Raw genomic sequence first — 23,702 nt, forward strand, 5'->3', positions numbered from 1 at the left:
GGCGAATAAGATTTGTTCGTATGTAAAAAACTGAGACGACGGGCGCTTTCAGAGCCCCGCCAGGGCTCTAGCCCTTCTCTGCGCGCCATGAATCGTTAGCAGATACGGCATGCTGCTTACGTATCGCGAAACATTTGCAAACAAATTCAATCAGTTGATTTGCGCTCAGACGAATCGTGAAAACGGTAAACGTGCGCATAATATACGTTCCTCAAACCGTACCGACGCGTGAAGCCCGATTCACGCTCACACGACGAAACATTCTACCATAAATCACACTAATCCGGCAAGCTCCGTAAAACGAAACGGCAAAACATTCGAGCAAAGAATGCTTTGTCGGTGCCGGTTGGAATCAATTTACATATACATAACGTTATGTACGCATGTACTTAAATTATAATATACGTTATCACCGGTTCCGGCCGGTCCCTGTGACCGGCGTACGAGATAATTTGGGGTTCACCAGATCGGTGTCGTCGTCTCCGGGGTCGCGAAGACCAGGCGCGAGTCCACAAAAACCGCGGGATCATTTGGCAGGGGCGGCTTTAAGGGAGTGACAAAGGAACATTAGCCCTTTCCATGGAACTAAGCTAATAATTTTACAAAGCCAAGTATTATGATATATTGATATACTAATAATTTTTATAAAATATCGTCAATCGTCATTGATGAATATGGTACCTATTTTATATATTTCTTTATAAATATGGTAAATAGCTCATTTTTGTTGTTAATTACCATGGTATATGTGTATACCTATATTTTTAAAATACTTTCAGATTAAAATCGATACCAATAATGTTACTATATAAAATTTGTCACTATCGTGAAAAAATTAACTTACCTACTTATAAGGGACTCAAAAACATATTCCGTTATTTTAAAATTTTATATAGATTTAAAAAATAACTAACTAAATTCTTGAACTTCCATTAGCCCATTCCTCGGTGAGTGATAAACCCTGTCATCCGGTTGCGTTTGGAATCAACATGTTTCTTGCGGTGGCCAGGCACGCACCCGTTAACGGTTTCGGGCCCGCACGGGTTGACGTTACAGCAAGGTAAACCGTGTAGGCTGTTGCTATATGTAGCTCGTTTCGAATGAACGCTGAACAGTTTTGAATTACGAAACTCGAGATCCGTTGATTCTAGCTACTACGTCGTGATTCGTATAAGTTTACGACGCATTCGTTCGCATTCCAGTTGTGCAGAGCGATTTCTAATCGAAAACGATTAATACGAGATTTGTTCTGTTTCGAGCAATATTAAATAGATATATGTATGTACATTTAAATATACCCACGGGTGTGTTCGCACGGAAACAAACACCACGACACTCTAAACACTTCACTTGTCTCGACCAAAACCGTTGATGGGATTCGTCCTGAAATCGAAAATACTGATCGATCGTAAAACCAATCACCTATCATGAATGGAACTCGGTTCACATACGAACCACGAAGTTTGTTATGAAAACAAGCGTGTTTACATTTCTTTCTGCGTATTTCCACCGTTTTCTCAAACTACTAGGAATTTTGAAAAAAAAAACTACCCGTCTAAACTACGATATCAGTTTAACTGCCAATCGATATTATATGCCATATGAAAAGTTTAGATTTAAAAATAAAATACATATTTTTTTCGTAAAAAAAAAAAAAACATAAATAAACGCGTTTACATACCGTATGTTTGTATTGTAATACATTATTTGTATTACAAAACACGTATGTTTATGTAAAACCATTGATTTTATAATATAAAATCAATGGTAAAACTAATAGCTCCCTTGATTCACTCCATAAATCAAAAATATTAAATGCATTTGAAAAGTCTTTATGAATTTCTAACTCCGTTGAGGTTTTTACCTGTATAGATTTATGCGTTTTAGACCTCTCGATGTAGCATTTCCGAAATAATTAGGCATGCGTAGCATTTATTAATTAAAATACATAAAATTAAATTGTAATAAAAAGAAAAGTGAACTAATAATAATTTAAATTGCATTATGTGCAATATCTAAACAATACCTAATAAAAAATATTTAATACAATTTAACTACACTTTATAAAATAATCACTTAAAAGCATAAAAACATTATGCTAGCAAAAGATAAACACGTTTCAATTTTATAATACTTTAAATAGACCAAATATTATGTCTAAACAACGAACAGTCTGCGAAAGTAAAAACTGTTCGTACAATAATATAAAATATAAAATCCTTTAATGTCAATCATAAAGTAATGTTTAGATAGATTTGACCACCATTGTACCATCTGTACTTCGAAATATGCTGATAGTTAATTACAAAAGTACTAAAAAAAATAAAACAACACACATTAATAATTGAATCGCTTATTACAGAAACCCCATAAATGACAAAAATTTTAAAACAACTTAATTTTTTATTTTCTTGTATTCTATTAGTAGACGTATCGATTTGTGCAGAAATCTCATATGTGCGTCTTATTTATGCGCCTAATCGCGTCTTTGGAATAATATGTTTAGAGCAGAAACCCTACAAGTGACATCGCATGACATTCTGCACTAAAATAATCATATTATTGTTTTTCTTCAAATACAATTTATTTATAAATTTAATGCATTTGTAGTTGTAAACAGGTTTTTAAGCACGTGCACTTATAATACTCAGTTATTTTCATTTACGATAGAGGCAACACAATATTGCGCCCTTCCTGTTATGCATTACTGTAGTAATATTTAGACGATACGCACACAATATTTGAATGACATATATTAATTTAGCTGTTTAGTTTGTTGATTTTCGGTTATTCTTTTTTTTTCATTTGCTGTGTCTTAAAATGTCGAGTGAATCTGAATCTAATGAAGATATTCCGAATAAAAGAAGTAAAGGTGTTGTCCGTCCACAAACTTACAAACGAAACATCATTAAGGAATCCCGAAATCACGGAAAGGAATATATAAATTATAAAGGTAAGAAAATTTGTCAAAAAACTCCTCATGAAATAAAATGCAAATGCCCTGCTAAATGTTTTAAGTTTATCACAAAGGAAGTGTTGAGTGATATTTGGATAAAATTTTACTCAATGGAAAATAAAAATAGTCAGGACACTTATTTACAATCGTTGATAGAAAAAAAGAAAATTAAACGTCGTACAAAATGTAAAATGTTAATACCAACTACAGAAAATCGTAATGACACAAACAATATAATCGTAGATGAGATAGACGACGAGGAGTTGGAGTGTGGTGATCAGAACTTTCAGAAAAATAATTTTAAACGACAGAACTCTTATGTTTATAAACTTCGAGTCAATGGTGAGTTTTTCACGGTTTGTAAGAATGTTTTTATCGCTACACATGGTATCACAGCAGATCGAGTTCGTAGACTTATTTTTCTTCTTTCAAATAATAAAATGCCAGAAGACAAACGTGAAAAAAATATTAGTGGAAACGCTATACCCGGTGACATTTGTGTTAAAATTCATCAACACATCAATCGGTTCAGTGTTAAAAATACCCATTATGGAGGAAAACCTAAAAAGTATTTAGATGCACGATTGAACATCGTAAAAATGCATCAAATGTTTGTGAAAGATTACCCAGATTTAGCAGTCAAAGTGAAATACAATTTATATTATAAATATTTCAAAGAAAATTTTGATTTTACCTTTGGTCGACCACAAGTAGATGTGTGTAGACAGTGCGAAAGTTTAAACACGAAAATAAGAGATCCAGCTTTAAGTGAGAGTGCTAAACAGGGTGCAGCTGGTGAGCTTATATTACACAAAAGAAGAGCCAAAAAATTTTATACCGAGTTAAATACTGCCAAAGAAAATAAAGATGATAACACAGTCGTTTAATGTTTTAACTATATGTCAAACTTACCCTTACCGAACAAACCTGTTCAAGAGGTGTTTTATATGCGTCAGTTATGGGTAAATATTTTTTGTATACATGACGTAAAAACAAATCAGGCAAAAATGTATATGTACCATGAAGGAGAAGCTAGTAAGTCTCCGAATGAGGTTTGTTCTTTTCTACTACATTATTTTGAAAACTGTATCCCCAACAACACATAGAATATTATTCTATTTAGTGATGGTGCAGCTGGGCAGAACAAAAACCATACAGTGGTGAGATTTCTTATGAATTTGTGCGATTGAGGAAAGTTTCAGGCCATCACTTATTTTTTTCCAGTTCGCGGCCACTCGTTTTTGCCATGTGATAGGGATTTTGGTTCCATAAAAAGACTTAAGAAAAACAGATCGTATCTATATACCACAGCAATACGCTCAACTTATCATAGAGGCTAGCAGGTGCAGTCGTTTTTTCGTTCACGAAGTGCAAACAAACGAAATTTTGAGTTTTAAATCTGGTGGCCATCTTCATACAAGAAAACAGTAAAATCAGACGAAACTTCAAGAAGAGGAATTCATAAGGACGACCGAATTATATTCAAAGTATCTTCATACAAACAATTTATTTTTAGACATCGCTTACCTGGAAAAGTAGAAGTCAAGACCTTCATTAATGGTATCTCTTCATCTACGTTTACTTTTAAAAAACCAATCAATCTCCTGATTTATCAACTACCAAAGCCTACCCTACTGGAAAAGTTCCAATAAACAAAAAAAAAAATTGAAGACTTGAAAAGCTCTCGGAATATACTACAGACTATTCAGATTTCTATAACATTATTTTGAGCTGGCCAACATTAGCTCAGGAGGAAGAAATGGACGAATCAGAATATGAAGAACAGTAATAATAAATTAAAACATTTTAATTTGCATAAAATATATTTTTTTGATACTTTTAACATCTATTTGTAATAATTTAATTTTTAATAGTTTGTCAAAAGTCTACTTTGTTAATTTTTCCTCAAATTAAACTTATTATTACCTTAAAACTCGAAAATTATTGTTGAAAATGTATTTTATTGCAGAAACACCATAATTGCAAAGGGAAAGGGTTTAAATTTACCCCTTCTCTTTAATTTTGGTGAGCATATGATTATATGAGTATGTTCGATGTTATCTATAGAACCTTCCTCTACTTCCAGAAATGAAAAAAAAAATTTTTTAGAAAAATGCGAAGTTTTTATTAATTTCTCGAAAGTTTAAATTTCTGTACTTAAGGGGTTTCTGAAATAAGCGATTCAATTCGATTTCATGCAATATATTTATCATTAAAGCAACAACGAATTTAACTCAGTTTTTAAAATTAGAATGACACAAAAAGAATTTTATTGGGGATACCCGTTTTTGTCAAAACAATACCATTTCCTTTTCCGCCAATTCGTAAACTGGTCAATTCCCTTTTCTGTCAATTCACTTTACTGCCAAATGAAAAAAGTTATTCTAGTATCTAAATATTATGGGATGCTTTTATTTATTACAATTATTAATTAGATAAATAAACTAATTAAAAATCAAAAAATTGTTTTATTCTATTTTTGTACGATTTTATTCATGAGTAAAAAATACCGTAAATTCAATACAAGGTAATATTTTTTTTTTTATTGAAATTTTCTAAGTACAGTGGAGCGTCGATTATCCGTACTAATTGGGACCGAAGGGGATGCGAATAATCGATTTGTGCGGATAATGAAACAACCATTGAAAATTGTAATATAAAGTTAAAAACTAATTTACTAGATATAATACTAAATATAATATTCATACATAATATAAAAAAAAACATATATATATATATATATATATATATATATATATATATATTATATTTATATATAATATAACATTATAGTACACGATATAACATAACGAATGATAAAACTAAAAATAAATTTGTACTCAAAAATTTTGTAGTGCAAATAATTGACGGGTCCGGATAATTGACGTGCGAATAATCGACGCTCCACTGTATACAATTAATTTCGAAAATTATGTGAATATGTTATATATGATTATAAAAGTAGCCCAAAGTGAAAAAACGAACGAGATGGTGGCAATTATGGTAGTAACAAAAAAAATAGTTGTTAATACTTAAAAGTTATAATATTTATTTTTACTTCAATCTCATACACATAATAAAATATACAATCACTTTTCTTATTACTATATAAGTTCAAACTTACACGAAATTCGTCAAATGTTAATTATTTTTCCTTTATGAGATATATCTAATGTATCTTAATTTTCACCGTTTTAATTTGATTTATGAATAATAAACTGACATTAACCTATGTAAAATAAAAAAATATTATTGAAATCTTGAATTGTTTAATTTTTATTTACCTATATAGGTGTATTTTTTGAGTTAATTCGAAATGTAGATACAATAGTTCAATATTTTGTCCAAATACTAAACTAGCTCTTTTCATTCCGGAGAAAAAAGAATCATCCAATTTACCATTCGGCGTAAAAGAAAAGGTATATACGTACTTTTGGTGAAAACCGCCCATACCCGAATTTCATACATGAATGTATGAACTGTTAACTACATTAAACTCCTTAAAATCTGAAAGTAATTTTATACTTGTTTAGACAAGGTTTGGTATTTACACTATTTTTACTATACTTAGAGGACTCGATTTTTGACGCCAAGTCATTTGAAAAGGGAATACTTTAAAATGCAAACAGTTGCGTAATAATGGACATTTCGGTGTATCAGAATCTAAAATATTGTAAATCTACATTTCGACGTTAAACATGTTGTTAAGTATTGTAAAATATGAATCTTTAGATATGCATAAAATGTAATAATATTAATGTATCAAAGTTTATGTTATCATTGGATCATCAACAATTTGGTTATGTCATTAAATTAAATTCTTTAAGTTCAAATAGTTTAAGAATACTCATGAACAGTAATTTTTTTTTCTCAGTCAATTAAGATTCTCGGATTCTATGTTGAATACACGAGTATTTATAGTTTATAAATATAATTCAAGTATCATTATACAAATAATAAAGTATTATAAACTATTTCTTATAATACTTTGTTATTTGTATGTTGATACTTGAATTATATTTACAAACTATAAGTACATGTGTATTCAACGTCAGACACAGGAATTTTTGTCGACTGAAAAAAAAAAAACCACGTGTGATGGTTTAAATATTTATTTTATTTTTTAAGAGCTCTATATTCAAATACACTTTGCAGTACATTAGGGTCTTACTACTAATTATATTAATCTAAAACAATACACTTGTTGTGGCCAAAACACGTAATGTCGAGATCTAATAGTAAATATATTGTAGAAAATACATTTTCCAGGCTGGCGCTTCAACGGCAGGATCATAAACGGTCAATAATTAGTTTTCAAAATAAATAGAACATTTCTATTTATTCATTTATTATTTATTATCAATTTTATTTTTTAAACAAATATCAGTGTACGAATTCCGTTGGTTAATGATTCGGTTTCAATTCAACCGTCGCGTTTTATAACACACGAAATCGTCGTTAATATTTATTTCCATAGCACACGATATGGATTCGGTTCAGCTTGCGCAGTGCGTTTGTAGACGGGCGAAAGGCCCGTCGAATGATGCGAACGCAGTCCGAGGACTTTCAACCGTAAAGACGACCGCACAAAACGTCGTGCAGAGGGACCGGGTAATCCGTGTACGGGACGGTTTTCCGCCGTTGTTTGCACGCGGTACACGGTAGGCCAGTATACTTTATCTCGGCACCTTTCCCCTGGCCGCAACAGAACGTTTCGTTCGAAGGTTTCGATTGCGATGCGCGCACCGCACCGAGTGGCTTCGGCAGCAGCGGCTGTTGTTGTCGACGTATCGAAAATACATTGCAGGGTTATGCCTTGTTTACACGTGACGAGTACTCGGCCGTGTCACTCGTTATGTTGCTCGGTCCAATACCGAAATTGACCGAGTCAGCATTTACACATATTTTATTTGCTTGGCCGAGTGACACATAAGTTCACTACAAGATCTACTCGGTTGGCGGTTTATGCACACCGAGTACAGTTAATTTTGGTAGTAGCTGTAGCCGCTCGGCCGAGTGAATAGAAACGGTTTCTATTCACTCGCTCGATCATTTTACTGGGCCGAGTACTAGGCCGAGTACTAGTTCCTTAAGTTCACGCAGGACAGTGCTCGGTCGAGTTGACTCTCTCGGCCGAGTACTCGTCACGTGTAAACAAGGCATTACGGTTCGCTCGGAGCGAGCTCGTTTGTTCCGGACAATCGGATGGTTTCGAATTGGTTACGATTACGCAGCGCTGCACCGATGAGGTATCACCCGCCGATGCGGCGGTAATAGTACACTTGGAATGCGTTCTCCGTTGTCAACACTTATCTGAAACATTACGCGCTTGACCGCCTAAAATTAATCGCGACAACACGCGCGACTAAACGAAATATAATAGTTGTGTAAAAAAAAAAAAAATATTAAAAAATTATGAACACTAACCGCGTTGTGAAATATGTTTAATCAGTATTCAATGGTTCTCAACCAAAGCGGTTGTGTGAATTACGCCCGGCGCCAGGAAATTTATGTGCAGCACCGACAATAGCAGCAAATACCTAATTAGTTATTATAATATTCATTTTTTTTTTTTTTTTATCTTAAAATCAATTTAATATCGTATCTACACTGCGATTAACATCAACGCCATTGTTTTAAAATTGTAATTTGTCAACTTGATATTTACCCACTGCTTGTATACGAAATTATGCGTGAATTGGGCGGGGTTTCGCGGGGTCCATGGAAATGTTTGAGAACCGCAGTTATCACATTCGTGGTGGTTGTTCGTGTTTAATTGGATTCATATGTATAAGAATTCAGACACGTTTATTTCAATCGGTAACAAACATTTCTGTTCAGAACCATATTATTGTAAAGTGTTTTAAAAATAAATCGATATTTTTCCAAGTAAATTATTTTACTATGGGTTTGATGTGCTACGATCAAAATAAGACATTGGTAAGTAGAACGTGCACAATAAATTTTCACATAAGATTCCAAAATCCATAACTATATATCGTGTTATAAACTGTTATTTTTAATAATTAACGAATAATTTCAATTTCACATGATGCGTTGTATTATTTAACTTTTATGTCGCAAACGTTATTTAATTTTATAAATTCATTTTTTTTTTCTTTCGTCGCTTTCCCTTTATTAATATAGGATTCTTTATGATTCACGTGTTATAAATATAACTGTTATAAATAATGAAAGAGACCTGACTTTATGTTTTTAAAATTTTATAAATTAATAAGTACTAAATTAGAAGACTGATTATCCGGACTAATTATTGTTAAGGGTGGTCCGGATAAATAAATTTCCGGATAATAAGCCTCAGAATAAGATTGCCTATATTTACTTTCAATCAAACTGTCATCATTACAATGAAGGAAAGGAAAATAAACCGCAGTTTATTTTTCTCTCCTTCATTATCACTTTTTCCAGCTAAGCTATGAACTATTTCATCATCTGAAAGTATGTTGTATCCTATATCAATATTTTTGTCCATAAACAACTACCAATTTGTGTTCGTATCAACAATATCCTACAATTATCTACGTCGCAATTCCCTAATACGTGGACTTAGCCTACACATTATCGAAATACGATTACGATTAACGAGTTATTAAAATAAATAAACCTTTTTTTTCTTATCCGGATAATTGGACGTCCGATAAATTGGCGTTTGGATAATTGGAGTTCTGCTGTATTTACAATAATAAATACAACTTACAAAAATTTCAAATGGGATTGCAAGAAATGAATTTTCGTCATATACAATTATAATATGTTCAATCACATTCATATTTTACGTTAAATTTCATAGTGGTATGTTTAACGGTGGTTTAAAAACGACTGAGTTATTACAAGATTATAATGTACAAGATAATTTAATAAGATACAAATATTTAACAATAACATAATTATGTTTATCTTTCGTTGGTGAATACAACCGACTGCATTTCGTATCCCGAGATTTCTGGAGCATTTATCCATCGGTAATCGAAGAAAAGTCTGCAATAATCATAGTCTTCACGTTTAAGTGATTAGAAAGTGTCAGATAAAGTTATACAAAAATGTTATTAAGGTTTTGTTATAGTTGAATTATTATTGTTCTATAAGTATTAAACAAACTAAAGTTACGACTATTACATTCTATACCTGAGTTGAAAAATGATCAACTGTCAATCTATTATTTTTTTTTTTTGGTAGAATAATTTTAAATCCACACAAATACACTACGTTATCGATAGACATTTATTAAAATCATTACACTAATGTAATACAATAATTTCATTACAAAATCGTATATCACGTTTAACAACCATCATGACGTTCCTGATACATTTTTACGGTAAAATTATACACAAATCATTAGTTTAAAAGAAGAAAATATAACAAGTTGTGTATTTATTTAAATGTAGTTCATTGTGTTTTTACCGATTCATTTCTAGTATTGTCAGTACTGATGTGCTTATAGGATTGATACTATTTGATATATATTGTACAAAGCGTATTTATTCGATATTATAACATAGTGCACAGTAAATATTCTAAGGAAAGTGGAATACGTTTTACTTTTGATACGTCGTATACTGATAAATTAAAAAAGTTAGTTATACCGTAAACACTAATCCAGAAAAGAAAAAAATGATATATTACACCCACTTAAAGTACGGTACTTTATTAGTAATTGATAATTTTTTACTCCTTTATTGCAAACCGTTTATAATATTATTGCTCGAAACATGTTATATCAAATATAATTGTAATGATTAAAGTTAAACATACTTTATTGGTTTTGGTTGCGAATGTCTTTTTATGCTCTGTATGCACAATTTTTGACAGCTAATTGGTCGTTATCAGCATACATAAGAACACTTTTATTTTATTTTAATTTTATTACACGTTATATTACAGGATTATGGTCCAAGGGGTACAGTTTAGAAAGTATATTTATGCTATACTATACTATATTATTATAAATATACGCGGGAAATTTTAAGAGCGCAGCTGCAATAATTATTTGTGTTTTTAATAACTCTAGAAATCATAACATTATTTTGTGTTATAGAAAACCCCAAAGTCTGTATGGATAATTTTACTCGTTGAGTTATGCGAACAATTTAGTTATTACGTATTCAGAAGTAAGTTAATGATCTAAATTATTTAACATTAATTCAATTTATTGTTCTAATTTTCCGAATAACCGATTTTCAGCTGTCTTAGTCTTGTATCTAACGAGAGTATTATATTTTAATGAAGACATATCGACAATAATACATCACAGTTGTGTATTTCTATCTTACTTTATGTCATTTGTTGGTGCAATTTTGGCCGATACGTATTGGGGAAAATTCAAGTACATAATATTTTTTTTTTTCAAATATAATTTTGTGATAATTTGTAATATAATTGGTTTTGCTATATTTTTTTTCAAAGGAGATAATACAATCGAAAATATTGAATATATATAAATATTGCCGAAATGTATAAGGCTGTATATCATCATAAAATTAATAATATTCCTAAAATATCATAAATTATTTGTTTTAACCCCAATACCAATGAAAATAAATTATTATATTTTTTAGTAAGTAAAGAAACAACCCGAAAAATTGTATAAAACACACAAAGCTGTAAACGCTAATGAGCACCTACCTACAACTTCAGATTTTGTTGAATAATTCGTTTCCATGACTACATTTTTAGAGTGTTCCCAGAAGTTTATTGTTTGAAATAGGTTTCGATTGATTATCTAGACATACTCTAGAGTTAGAATGAGCAAAAAAAAATATCCCACATAAAATATCCAAAGAAATATCATTAGGTATTGACGTATTGTCTTATATTTTAAGTCGACGTGTTTTTTTAGAACAATAATAAGACTATCAGCAGTGAATGTTTTGGGAAGTATGATACTCACCAGCGCATCGATGTCAACAAACGTGTTCAGTCTCAACATTCAAAAGTGAATAGACAATGTTATGCTAAAAATATTTCGTTATAAATAAATATCAGTGGCGCAACTGTAAATTATAAGGGATCATGTAGAATCGCTTGGATTTGATATTTAGTTGAGCTGATGGGTAACAGCTCCGTATTTAAATTAGAGTTTTAGTATGAAAACGGAACAGTAAATTAACATTAATGGGATCATTAATAGTAAGGACCTAAAACTAGGGACTAGGAAGTTAAACAAGTTTTACGGTATCTTAATATTTTTATCAACCAGCTAATAGTAGTTATCTTCCCCATCCCTACATAATAGTAGTTGGACTATAAGGATATTATATTTTATAGTTATCGGTTAAATAAAAAGACATAAAATTGTCAAAAACTCTCGATGTGTATAGTCACTCTCTGAGCATACAAACAAGAGTTAATGCAGGAAGGGTCCGGAATCCAAGACCTACACTTAATTCGAAGTTACGCCTATGGTAAATATTTATCACGTTGGAAGTCGTGATTACATCTTGTGTTTTTTTTTTTTTTTTACTTTTTAGAGTTATTGCTCTTCTCGGGTTGTTGGTCATTTCGGTTGGAGCGGGTGGAATAAAACCGTGCGTTTTTGCCTTTGGGAGCGATCAATTCCAGTTACCCCAACACGTGAAACAGTTCCAGCGTTTTATTGTAAAATTCATGATCGCGGTAAGTATCGGTGCGTTGGCGACGTCGTTCGCGACGCTCGAATTACGAGAGAGCGTACTACATCGTTTTAGAAAAAATAATATTTATCCTCTGGCGTTTGGAGTGCCGGCTGCGTTGATGTTGATCGCCACAGGTAAAGCGCAATTGTGACAAGCCTTAAGTAATAACCGACGAAAACACCAAACTAGAATCTAATGAAATTGTTACACTTAGTCGTATTAGCTTCCGGCAGAAACGTATGCACGAAGATGAAGCCAGACAATCACGCCGTTTTCAGAACGATTGGTTGTATGTTTGTAAGTTGTGTTTCGTTCGTACCGTTTGCGACAAAAATTTATTTCGTTATTTGTTGTTTCAAGTACGGGCTGCGCGCAAAGTGCATCTCCTCGCGTTCCCCGCGCAATAATCACTGGCTTGACAACGCTAAGGACGAGTACACTGAAACCGAAATTTCGGAAATGAAGACATTTCTAAACGTGATCACTGTGTTCACGGCATATCCAATGTATTGGGCGCTGTACGAACAAGTAAGTACACAAACTAGCAGTAAGGCACGTAGACAGAATTTCATTTATAGAATACAAAAAAATTTGATTTTCTCCACCCTAAATTAGAACATTTCACAATAATAAATCATTTTTGATTCAGTTTCCATCCGTTTACGATAAAATACTTTTTATTATTAATTGCTTTTAAAATGAAGAATATGTCATTTACGTTTTCATCAAAAACGATTATAATTTATGGAATGGCGCTGAAAAATCATGGTGCAAGGAAGGGTTAAAGATCGCATGGACCCACATGGATCTGACAGCAGTAATGCAAGTAATGGATTTAACGAGGAAGAAACGGTGATTGAGAGGGCTTCAAGTGTGAGGGGGAGGGGGAAGATGTAAGAACGATGGATCGAGACACCAAACTAAAAAAAAAACATCCTCAATAACTTTTCTTTAAAAAGTTCACTTAAATACTCAACTGTTTGATACAAAGAAATTTACTTACATTGAAAATAACTAGTTAGTTTTAAAATAGAAGTACTAAAATTTAAAAAAAAATTGTTGAATTTTATACTTCTTTAATTACTTTTATTATTATTTACTTCCGTAAACTAGGAAATCTCATATTTTTCGTTGCATAATATTACCGCAACGTGTTCGTAAAAAAACTGACACCCTTGCAAGGGAGTGTTTGGATTTTTTTGAGGGGGGGGGAAGTTGGGAAATTACGTCAAAACAAAATTTCACAATTCAATCAATTAAAAACAAAAATCAGAACTTTAGTGCACAGTTTTAATTTTCATTGTACATTTATAACTCTTTTTAACAAAATTAATGAAATAAAATTAAAATAAAATTAAATGGAATACATAATTAAAATTATCATTTACAAAATGAATAAAATAAAATGCTGAAATAATAATAGGAAATCAATACTACAAACATGAACAATTTGAAACTAATAATTAATGGCTACACACGAATTGCATTCCGACAAAATATTTGATAAGCGAGTACACGAATTGTGTCCGGCCTTATCTAATCTACTACATGAATTGCGTCCGGGTTTGTTTAAACGAATATATGTACGATAAACATGCTTTAAAGCATATAATAATTTTAGTTTGGCCGCTAATTCAAATGAAAGGATGCAGGTTTCATTTAGGTCAAAGTTGGTGGAGGAAAATTCAAACGGTTGATTTAAGTCAAGAATACAAAAAAAATTCAGATATCAGTATTTTCTTAAAATATTTTTTTGGTCTTCCATTTTTAAAACCAAGTGGAGGATTGTTTTACGGAGATATTGTATCAATTTAACCCGAAGATGAAAAAGTACAGCAATTTTCTGATTATATATTAAATACATACATAAAACCTGTTCGTAACTTTCTGTTTTCTGCGTGGGCAATGAATTCAGTCTCTATAATTCGAACTACGAATAGTTGTGAAGCCTTTCACTCAAGTTTAACAGTATGTTTTACTCAGCACACCCAAATATAATCCAATTTATAAATGTTTTAAAAAACATACAAAAAGAAACTTGTATTAAACAATGAAGTATTCATGTAATTAAAAACAGACGGATGATGGTATATAAAAAAGAAGATTATTTAAGACAAAATATAACAATAAAACAATGATTATATGAATTTTTAAAATTTTATAGAGTAAGAGCAGGCTAAAAATTATTTTATTAACGTTGTTGATTTTCATTGACATTTTATTTGATCTTTTTATTATTAAATTCAATGTTATAATTTTTTTTTTTTTGACCCTTATAATTTTTCAATTTTTTTTTTTTAGAAATGTATATATCGTGAAATATGAAAAATAACGTAAAACCTCTCGATAAATACATTTGATTAAATCAGATTTATGTTTGCAAAAACTTATGATTATTATTTTATTTTTACTATAATATTTTATTTTTTCTTTATTTTTGGGTATTTACGGTACTAAGTCTTAGTTCTATGTCCATCCCGTCATACAACTAACCCTTAAATTCTCCCAGTCGACCGCTCTTAAATTCTAACTTTGACCTCCATTTAATGACTATACGTCTCTTTTCGCCTCTTCTAATCTCATACCAAAAAGTTTATTCCCTTTGGGTTCTTTGTCATTGCCATGTGTAATCACCATACTGACCACTGTAATCTTTTGTTCTGGATTAATTTTACATGTTTCATTTCTGGAAGATTACCTCTAATTCTCTATTTTTTTCTTATCCTCAATTCAGCAGTATTCCTTGACTTTTACTGGATTATTCTAAGGATTTTTTTTCTCCAAGTTTATTTTCTTCCGGTTACTACATGTTTCTGCTCCGTAAGTAATTATAAACGTAATAGCGTATAATGCATTTAATTGTATCTTTATTTCTCTCGTAATATTTCCAAATTATCTAGTTGTATGTTTATATACGAGTACAACTAATACATTATGTGGTTACTAGTAGGAGGTGTGAGAACGAATTTCCCCACTAATCCGTTCGTAACAAAATAATAATTTTTGAATTTTTTGTAACTTATATCCTCAGAGAATTTTTTCTTAAATTCCCCACTGTCCACCAAGTATAATAGTGAATTTAATTGAAACGGATCTCCACGACAGTTAAACAAGTGTTCATTTTATTCCGCAGAGTTCTCGGTGGACGTTACAGGCCACGCTGATGGACGGCCGTTTGGAATATTTGGACTGGTCAATCAAAGCGGATCAAATGCAAATGATAACATCAATTTTTGGATTGGTATTTCTTTTCCTATTCAACTATACGTTATACCCATTGTTAAAAAAGCTCGGTGTTCGAAAACCATTACAAAATATTACGTTGAGCAGTTGTCTAGCCGTTATAGGTTTTATTTTTGCGGCTCTTCTCCAATTCGAAATCAACGTAAGACTGTCCGTTACATCATTCGTGCTTGATAAATAACAAGCGCTCATACGCTTCATTACAGGGAGACGATCCGGTAATACCACCAAAAGAGGGTCGTCTTAATATTTACAATGGGTTCGATTGTAACGTCATATTGCATTCACCTACGTTACACGTGGATAAATTAGGCGCTCTTGAAATGATTAATGTTAACTACATGCCAATTTCACAAGAAGAAATCGTTGAAATCAAATTACAGTTCGATGCTGCGTGCACTTTCGTTCCTGAAAATGTTACACTTAACACTACTGTGACTGTCGCCGAGGGAAAAGTAAATATTTTCGTCAAAATACATTTACATAAAGAAAATTCATCTTGAATATTGTGTTCAGCCACTTAAAAGTAAATCTTGTAAAAATAAACTAAATTATATTGGTCTATCTACTCAATTTGACTTGAATAATTAGACAATATCGATAATAAAGTATATGGTATTGTAATTCCGAATACCTACATTATTTAACAGCATTTTAAATGAATATCAATCATATTATATTTAAACGACTCTTTGAAACATTATTCTTTAACAGCTTCTCACAACTTACTATTTTTTCCCCAGGAGATTTCTTATTACTTGACACGTTCAAACTTAACCACGATTGAACTAACCCGCATTGGTATTTATGACAATTTAACGAAAAACAAACATGGAAACCCGATTTTGAGGTGTATAAAATACAATAACTATTGTTTATACTACAGTATAAATTAAATTCAGAGAATATTCCTTTTTTTTAGAGTTTTGATGGACTATTCTTTAGACTTTGAAGACAATATTTCATTGGAAAATGGAGACAAAAACGTACATCGATTTCCATCATTTCGTGGAATGGATTTCATCCCAATGAAAATTGGCAAGTGAGTACTGTTTGCTTCTGCGTGATTACAATAATCACAAATAACATTATTTTTATATTCTATTTGTGTGTTACGTTTATTCTGTAGGTATAGTTTGTGTTGGAATGGAATAGTGTTTCCCATGTATATTGAGTTATTTCCAGCTACATTTTATACGCTCATTTTACAGAAAAATGACCAAAAAATAGTAAATTTATATTAAGTAACTGATATTTGGTAGTTTATATTGTTTGTACAATAAAGAAATTCAATATAAGTACAACAAGTTGACTATACAATATTATATTTACAGGACACTAAACTATTTGCAAAATATGAAAGCAACCGTGTTCATTTACTTTGGCAGCTCCCGCAGTATTTTTGCATGACCGTAGCTGGTGTCATTTTTATGGTTAGCTGTTTGGAATTTTCAATGACTGAGGTAATTATTTAATTTTTAATAAGAAATATAATTTAAACTTTAACAGAGTTTCTGAAGGCCAACATTAATATCTAGGTAATTGATTTTATTTGTCATACATACTATGACAACATAATCAAAAGTGGGCATTAACTAATTAAAAAGTTAACCCTAGTTAAGTTAAAAAGTTTATTTTTTTTTATTTTTAACTTAACTAGATTAAATGGTAGTTTAAATTACTTAGCTTTTCACAATTGATTTAAAAATGATCTATCAAGTTAAAAGATTTTGAAATTTTTCGTTTATGCGTAAATATTAATATAAAAATCAAATAATCATGTAAAATAAAATGGTCGTATACACTGTACATCAGGTGTCACATTAGATTTTGTTGATTGGGGACACATCTTTTGGTATTGGGTGCTGGCCGTGGATCCAGAATATTATGTATAAAGAATTTTAACTATTAAGATAAATAAATACGATGTAGTGAGTGGGGCGGAACTCTTTTCGCCCAAAAATAATTGTATTCTTTTCGTCCATGGTTTCACGTTTTACATTTTGGAAACCACTTTCTCAAAATTAATAATTTTTAAAAAATCATATTTGATATTCGATAAAATCACGTATTTGATTGTTATTAATATATTCAGTCGAGAAAAGCGTATAAAGGTGCCGACTATTCTATTAAAATATATAGTTAAAAACACTTTAATAAACGTTATAATTATTTAAAAGTCATGATTAATATGAATATTTGTATTATTTTACAACAACAAAACAAACTATTTAAGTAGTAACCTGATCAAATAACTTATTAGTTATTTTACTTCGATAACACTATTTTAAATACTTATTTTTAACACTTATTAAATTATTATTAATTATTATTAATAATTATATATTTTTTTATTTTTTTATTTGATTATTATATGATTTTTTTAAAAATTATTAATTTTGAGACAGTGGTTTCCAAAATGTAAAACGTGAAACCATGGGCGAAAAGAATACAATTATTTTTAGGCGAAAAGAGGAAACTGTTTTTTCATTTTTGGTCGAAAAGAGGACGTGGGCAAAAAGAGAAAGGTAATTTTTGGGTGAAAGGAGTACCACCCAGTAAGTGGTCCCTTGATGTACAATATCATAGTATTTTTCAAACACTTCGACGCCACTGCTGTACATTATGATAAAAATTCAATGAAATTGTTTATTATAATTTAGGAAATTAGATCTTTCTAAAGAACGCAGTCACTTTTTATGTTATCTAAATACTATTTGAAAAAATAGATTTACTTTTTTTAAACTGAGTTAAGTTAATATTTTTTTCTTTATTATCTTTTAACTTATCAAGTTAAATTTATGAATTGTTAGCTGTTAACTTTTAACTTCTTAATCATTTTTTGTTCTCTCAACTTAATTTAACTCGAGTTAATCATTTTCATTAACTTGTCCACCTTTGATCATAACTATCTTTGGAAAACTAACTGGTCGCATGAATCCATCAATGATTTATTGTTTTTGTTTATTTTCCATAGGCCCCGTTAAATTTTAAATCGTTAATATCAGCATTCAATTTGTTGACCGCAGCATTCGGAAACTTGTTGGTCGTTATCATATCAGCTTTATCAATTGAAAACCAAGTAATATTTTTTCGGATATACTATTTAAACATTTTAATGATATCGTAATTGTGTATCGTGTAGGCTTACGAGTATTTGTTGTACTCTGGTCTCATGTGCGCCGACACGATGTTAATCGCTTATTTCAGTATTGTTTACCGAAGCGGCAATAAAACACATTATTAAAAAAAAAAAACCGGAAAGTGTCACATGTGACAGTCAGAAGATGTAAAAGCATATATGGCTTAAATATATAGATTTATTATGTAGAATTCGAAGTAAATATTTTTAATTTAAAACACGTTTTTTTATATTATTTGTAGGATAGGATTGAACATTTTTAAAAATTATATTTGTTCAAAGAAAGAACGCATTCTATGCCACCGTTCTATCTTAGTCTAGTCGAGTTATGTGAAGAGCGGCTATCATACGATTGGTAAGATTCGGGATACAGCAGTGGTCGGTGGTGGCCAGACGGTAATTTGTGGCCGTAAAAACATCCCCATCCTAGTCACTGTTTCGTACCGCTGTGCCACACTGCAGTCTTGATACCGAACCAAAACGTATACGTGGAAAATTGAATACTTCCAATAACTATTTAATTAATTAAATTATTGAAGTTTTCTCATTAGATGACTTATATGCACACAAAGTACTCACTTTAAAAAAAAAAATCAGTAGAATATTCAAATATAACTGTCATCAAAATCGTCTCTCTTTCTATAATATTCTCTTAATATAATAGGTATTGAGTTACGTAATAATTAATAATTAATGAATAGGTATGCATAAGGTGCTGCACCCACCAAAGTAACATGACGCGTGATCTGACGAATGATATGACCAATAAATAACAAATGATTTGTGTGACTCGCACCAAAATCACATGATTTTCTAATGACAAGTCATTTCTATGTTTTTTTTCAGTTGCCATAATGTCGTCTGAAGATGAAGACGTTCTTACTGCAATAAATTTAGTAAATTATTTAAATTACAATCAAAGTTTTATTGTGCGCAAATACTGGGTCTATCCATTTTGGCGTAAAAATTGCTATTCCTGTGGTGTATTCTCCGTATTCAAAGAGTTAGACGATCCTGATCGTTTTAAAAGTCTTTATAGAATAGAAAAATCGACATTTGAAGAGTTGGTTAGATTAGTTGGACCAGAAATTTAGAAAAAAGACTTTTTTACTTTGTAGCACACGTTGTCAACCTATCGACGTCTATGAAATTCTCCACGTGACAAATAACAAAAAGTAGTACAAGCTCTATTATTTTGCGCGACAAGTAACAACAATATTACACATGATCTGACATGTCAAATTAGTGAGCGCGATTAAGTGATTTTCCGTTATAACTATAAATAAAATTTTACGAATGACACGTCACTAACACGTTACTTGTCATATCACTCGTCAGATCACGCGTCATGTTACTTTGGTGGGCGCTGCGCTTTACGTGAAAAAGGTAACGTTTGACCATTTTCACGGTCCAAGCGGAAATATTAGAATGCCGTATAAAATGTTTTCACATCAAAAATCAAAATAAATAAAAGGTTTGATAAAATCTTTTTGGTCTATATATTTTTTAATATTATAATTATAGTACATAATACTATTATTATATAATATATTATAATTATATATGATGAATATTTTCCAAAAGGTAAAATTTTTGGACCATATCATTGTATACATATAGTGATACTGTTTGATAACTTGTAGTATAATAATTTAAACAAATAATGTTATAATAATTTAATTATAATTAATTATAGTAACAAAAATAATGTTGTTTTATCATGCTTTTATATACCAATATTTGTATTTTATTCTTTGAGCGATGACCATTTTTAGTTTTGAAAACCAACAACGCACTGGGGAATCATGTTACAGCAATACTAGACTTACTCGAGATCAGAGGCGTGCTTAGTGGGATTTTGGGTATTTAACTCCTTCCCCCAGAAATGTTAACAAATTTAAAAAAAACTTATTGCTTAATATTTTTATATAATTTAAGTTTAATATTATAAATATTTGCCAGGGTTATTTATACAATCTATTGTCGATCTATCGAGTACTATAAAATTAATTATCACCAAAATTATTATCTTGTGAAATAAATAAATTCGAAATACATGTAGGTAAAAAATATTGAATCCCCTCCCTCGTAAAATATTTCTAGGCCGCCCCTGATTCGAGACAATGATTTACTTTTGAATATAACATAATATAACGAGCGTCGTAGTCAAACGAAATGAGACGGTTGAGTTTGAACGCAAGTCACTGACTCGAAACCGATCACCGCCAATTTCATAATCTGAACAGGAAGATCGGCCGAAAAAACCTCCAACGTGTTTTACATAATACGAGTAAACCAACACTTAATTACCGCACCAAAAAACAGGGAATATCTAATGGCCCAGGCTGCCACAGATTGAATAAACAATAAACATATATAATTCATAATAATATATTGTATAAATAATTAACTCTAGATCACTAAAATTAGTGCAGCAAAAATAAACAGAAGTATTAAAGATTATATATGCAACTACGGTTTTAATTTGGGTGGCTAATTTTTTTTATAATTTTGGTAAATGAGAATCATTTTTTAATTTATATCTGTACCTATTACGTGGAAGATCAATAAATATTTGTGGACTAGAAAAATATTTTGGAAAACTAAGCTCTCTTTGTTCCCATCTAACTGCGTCTATGCTAAAGGGTACTGTTATAGGTCTACTGAGATAAAATTTCATTGTTATTATTTTAACCATTGTTAGGTATATTATATAATAGTCGATATTTGACGCCGGCCGGTCGAAATTATCTTAATTTATTTTCATAAATTATGCCACGATAAATGCCATATAACTCAAATAATAAAAAAAATGTTTGTCTCTGATTGACTTTTGTTACAAAATTGTATTTTAAAATTATTATCAACATTGAAGTCCTGGTTAATTATAGTTTTAACTAGTCAAAATCAGTTTTGATGAAATCATTTGTGAAAATTAGTATTGGCTAGTTAAAACTAGTTTTGAAGAATTTTGGAATTTAACTGTAACTAACATATACACATTATGATACAGATATGTATGAAGTCTCTTTAGATGAAATTTTAAAAGAACTCGTGTGTCGTACTACAGAAATAAAATGTATTTTGAGAAGTTTAATTTCTTATGAACTTACAATTATTATTATTTATAAATATTATCTTAAAAATGAAAATATTAAAAACAGTGAACATTTATAAAACATATAGAAACAAATAATTAAAAAAAAATTAAGAAAAGTTGTTTTTCTATCACATACATATAAATAAAAATATAAATTATATATATATATACCTATATATAAAGCGTATAAACTTTATTTACCTTCCCTTTCCCTTAGATAAAATGACGACATGTCCCCAACGAAATAATATAAAATAATTATTATTTTGTCATGGTTTGATCCGCCCTCGCGGTCCAGAAATTGTTTTGACGTCCCTAGGGGTAAACTTGAGTTGAATCCGAGATATTTGATTGATTAAAATAAACACGAGTTGGGTCCATGTTATTATTCAATAATGCTTGATTTGGGTCCTCGGTGATATTTTATCTTAATGTTCTCTTAATTACCCAACTCAAGTTTTCCCATAACGACGAATCCGGACAGTTGTCACCGGATAACATATTATAACTTGCTATTACTCAGTAGAACGGTACATGTCAAAACTAGAAGTGTCCGTTGAATAAAATATAAAATAAAATAATTATAGTGGCCTTTTAGTGTTATTTTTAGTGTTAATATTGTATAAAACATAAAGTATGGATTTCATGTCAAGCGAAAAAGAGAAAAAAATTATCATTGAGAACGAATTTAAATTTCATTTCCACAAAATGTTGGTCGATTATATATAATGTTGGAAGTGTTTTTTAAATATGTGTAAGTATTTTTTTACACTATTTTCCACTTTATACATAATAGAGGAATGTAAATATGAGCATTATTACAAAAAATGTGATCGCAAGATTTCGATTGACGAAAATTGTGTAACTCGGCTAAGAAAAAAGAACAAGAAAATTTTTTTACACTTCATTTTTCTACACAACCTACAAAATTCGTTGGATCCAAAAAAAATTTTTAGCTTGGGTTATTAAAGGTGTATAAATGTAATAAATGTTCCGTTAATGATATAAGTGACTATTTTTAAGTGTGTTTTTAGTTTACCGTTTTTAAAACCAGAGGAAATATTTGATTATTTTATTGATGATTTAATAATCATTAAAAAAGTAAATTAAACTGTCGATAAATACGATTATTTTTTATAAACATATATTGAGCAAGATAGAGTATTTCCTTCTAATATTTGGACTGAGTTTACAGCAACCACAAATAGTTATGAAAGTTTTCATGCATAATTAAATGCCAGTTTTGGTACAGCTCACTCCAACATTTTTGTGTTATTAAAAAATTAACTTAAAATTCAGAGTGAAATTCACATTATTAATATACATTTACAATACAGCCAAGCAAAAAACAACTTTAAGAGAAAATATCGTTTGCTTTATCAGTGGAGAACTGATTCTGTTAACTCTTGTGAAATATTTGTGTTTTAAATTTCATCCTTAATTTAAACTGTATTATAAATAAATTATTGACGATAAAAGAAAAAAGAAAACATTTGAAGCTAAAATCAAGCTAATTTAATAATAATTTTATACATATAAATAAAAAAATTCTAATCAAATAGTAGTTTAAATATTTTAATAATATTCAAATCGTTACCTTTATATAACGGCCAACCTTCATTTGTG

General features: G+C 30.4%; 2 protein-coding genes across 4 annotated transcripts in view; one reads left to right on the forward strand and one right to left on the reverse strand.

The window, feature by feature from the left end:
- Nucleotides 1–23,702, reverse strand: part of LOC112688573 — a 44,843-nt gene extending 21,141 nt beyond the window's left edge. The window contains exon 1 of the mRNA XM_025561834.1: nt 23,674–23,702. The gene's annotated coding sequence lies outside the window, so the exon portion shown is untranslated. The remainder of the gene's footprint in view (nt 1–23,673) is intronic.
- LOC112688572 (peptide transporter family 2-like) lies at nt 8,533–19,829 on the forward strand. 3 transcript variants are annotated; one of them, XM_025561832.1, is made up of 16 exons: nt 8,535–8,896; nt 11,016–11,088; nt 11,162–11,303; nt 11,817–11,912; nt 12,448–12,725; nt 12,806–12,888; nt 12,952–13,119; nt 15,725–15,976; nt 16,041–16,289; nt 16,578–16,684; nt 16,757–16,876; nt 16,964–17,063; nt 17,169–17,297; nt 18,812–18,916; nt 18,980–19,123; nt 19,219–19,829. In XM_025561832.1, the coding sequence occupies exons 1-15, from the start codon at nt 8,678–8,680 to the stop codon at nt 19,079–19,081; spliced, it is 2,223 nt and encodes a 740-aa protein (XP_025417617.1). In that variant the 5' UTR covers nt 8,535–8,677; the 3' UTR covers nt 19,082–19,123; nt 19,219–19,829. The 3 variants fall into 3 exon arrangements, with proteins under 3 accessions (XP_025417618.1, XP_025417617.1, XP_025417616.1); XM_025561831.1 differs by lacking the exon at nt 19,219–19,829 and having other exon boundaries at nt 18,980–19,171; XM_025561833.1 differs by lacking the exons at nt 18,812–18,916; nt 18,980–19,123; nt 19,219–19,829 and having other exon boundaries at nt 8,533–8,896; nt 16,964–17,104; nt 17,169–17,238.

This window comes from Sipha flava, unplaced genomic scaffold (assembly GCF_003268045.1).
Source record: "Sipha flava isolate LNK unplaced genomic scaffold, YSA_version1 39_pilon_pilon, whole genome shotgun sequence".
Classification (NCBI taxonomy): domain Eukaryota; kingdom Metazoa; phylum Arthropoda; class Insecta; order Hemiptera; family Aphididae; genus Sipha; species Sipha flava.

Bases quoted from the DNA above. Each gene is read 5' to 3' on its own strand.
- LOC112688572 (XM_025561832.1), top strand. From the start codon at position 8,678: ATGGAAATGTTTGAGAACCGCAGTTATCACATTCGTGGTGGTTGTTCG. The intron at 15,977-16,040 runs GTAAGACTGTCC...GCTTCATTACAG, and splicing joins TTCTCCAATTCGAAATCAAC to GGAGACGATCCGGTAATACC. The intron at 16,685-16,756 runs GTGTATAAAATA...CCTTTTTTTTAG, and splicing joins CATGGAAACCCGATTTTGAG to AGTTTTGATGGACTATTCTT.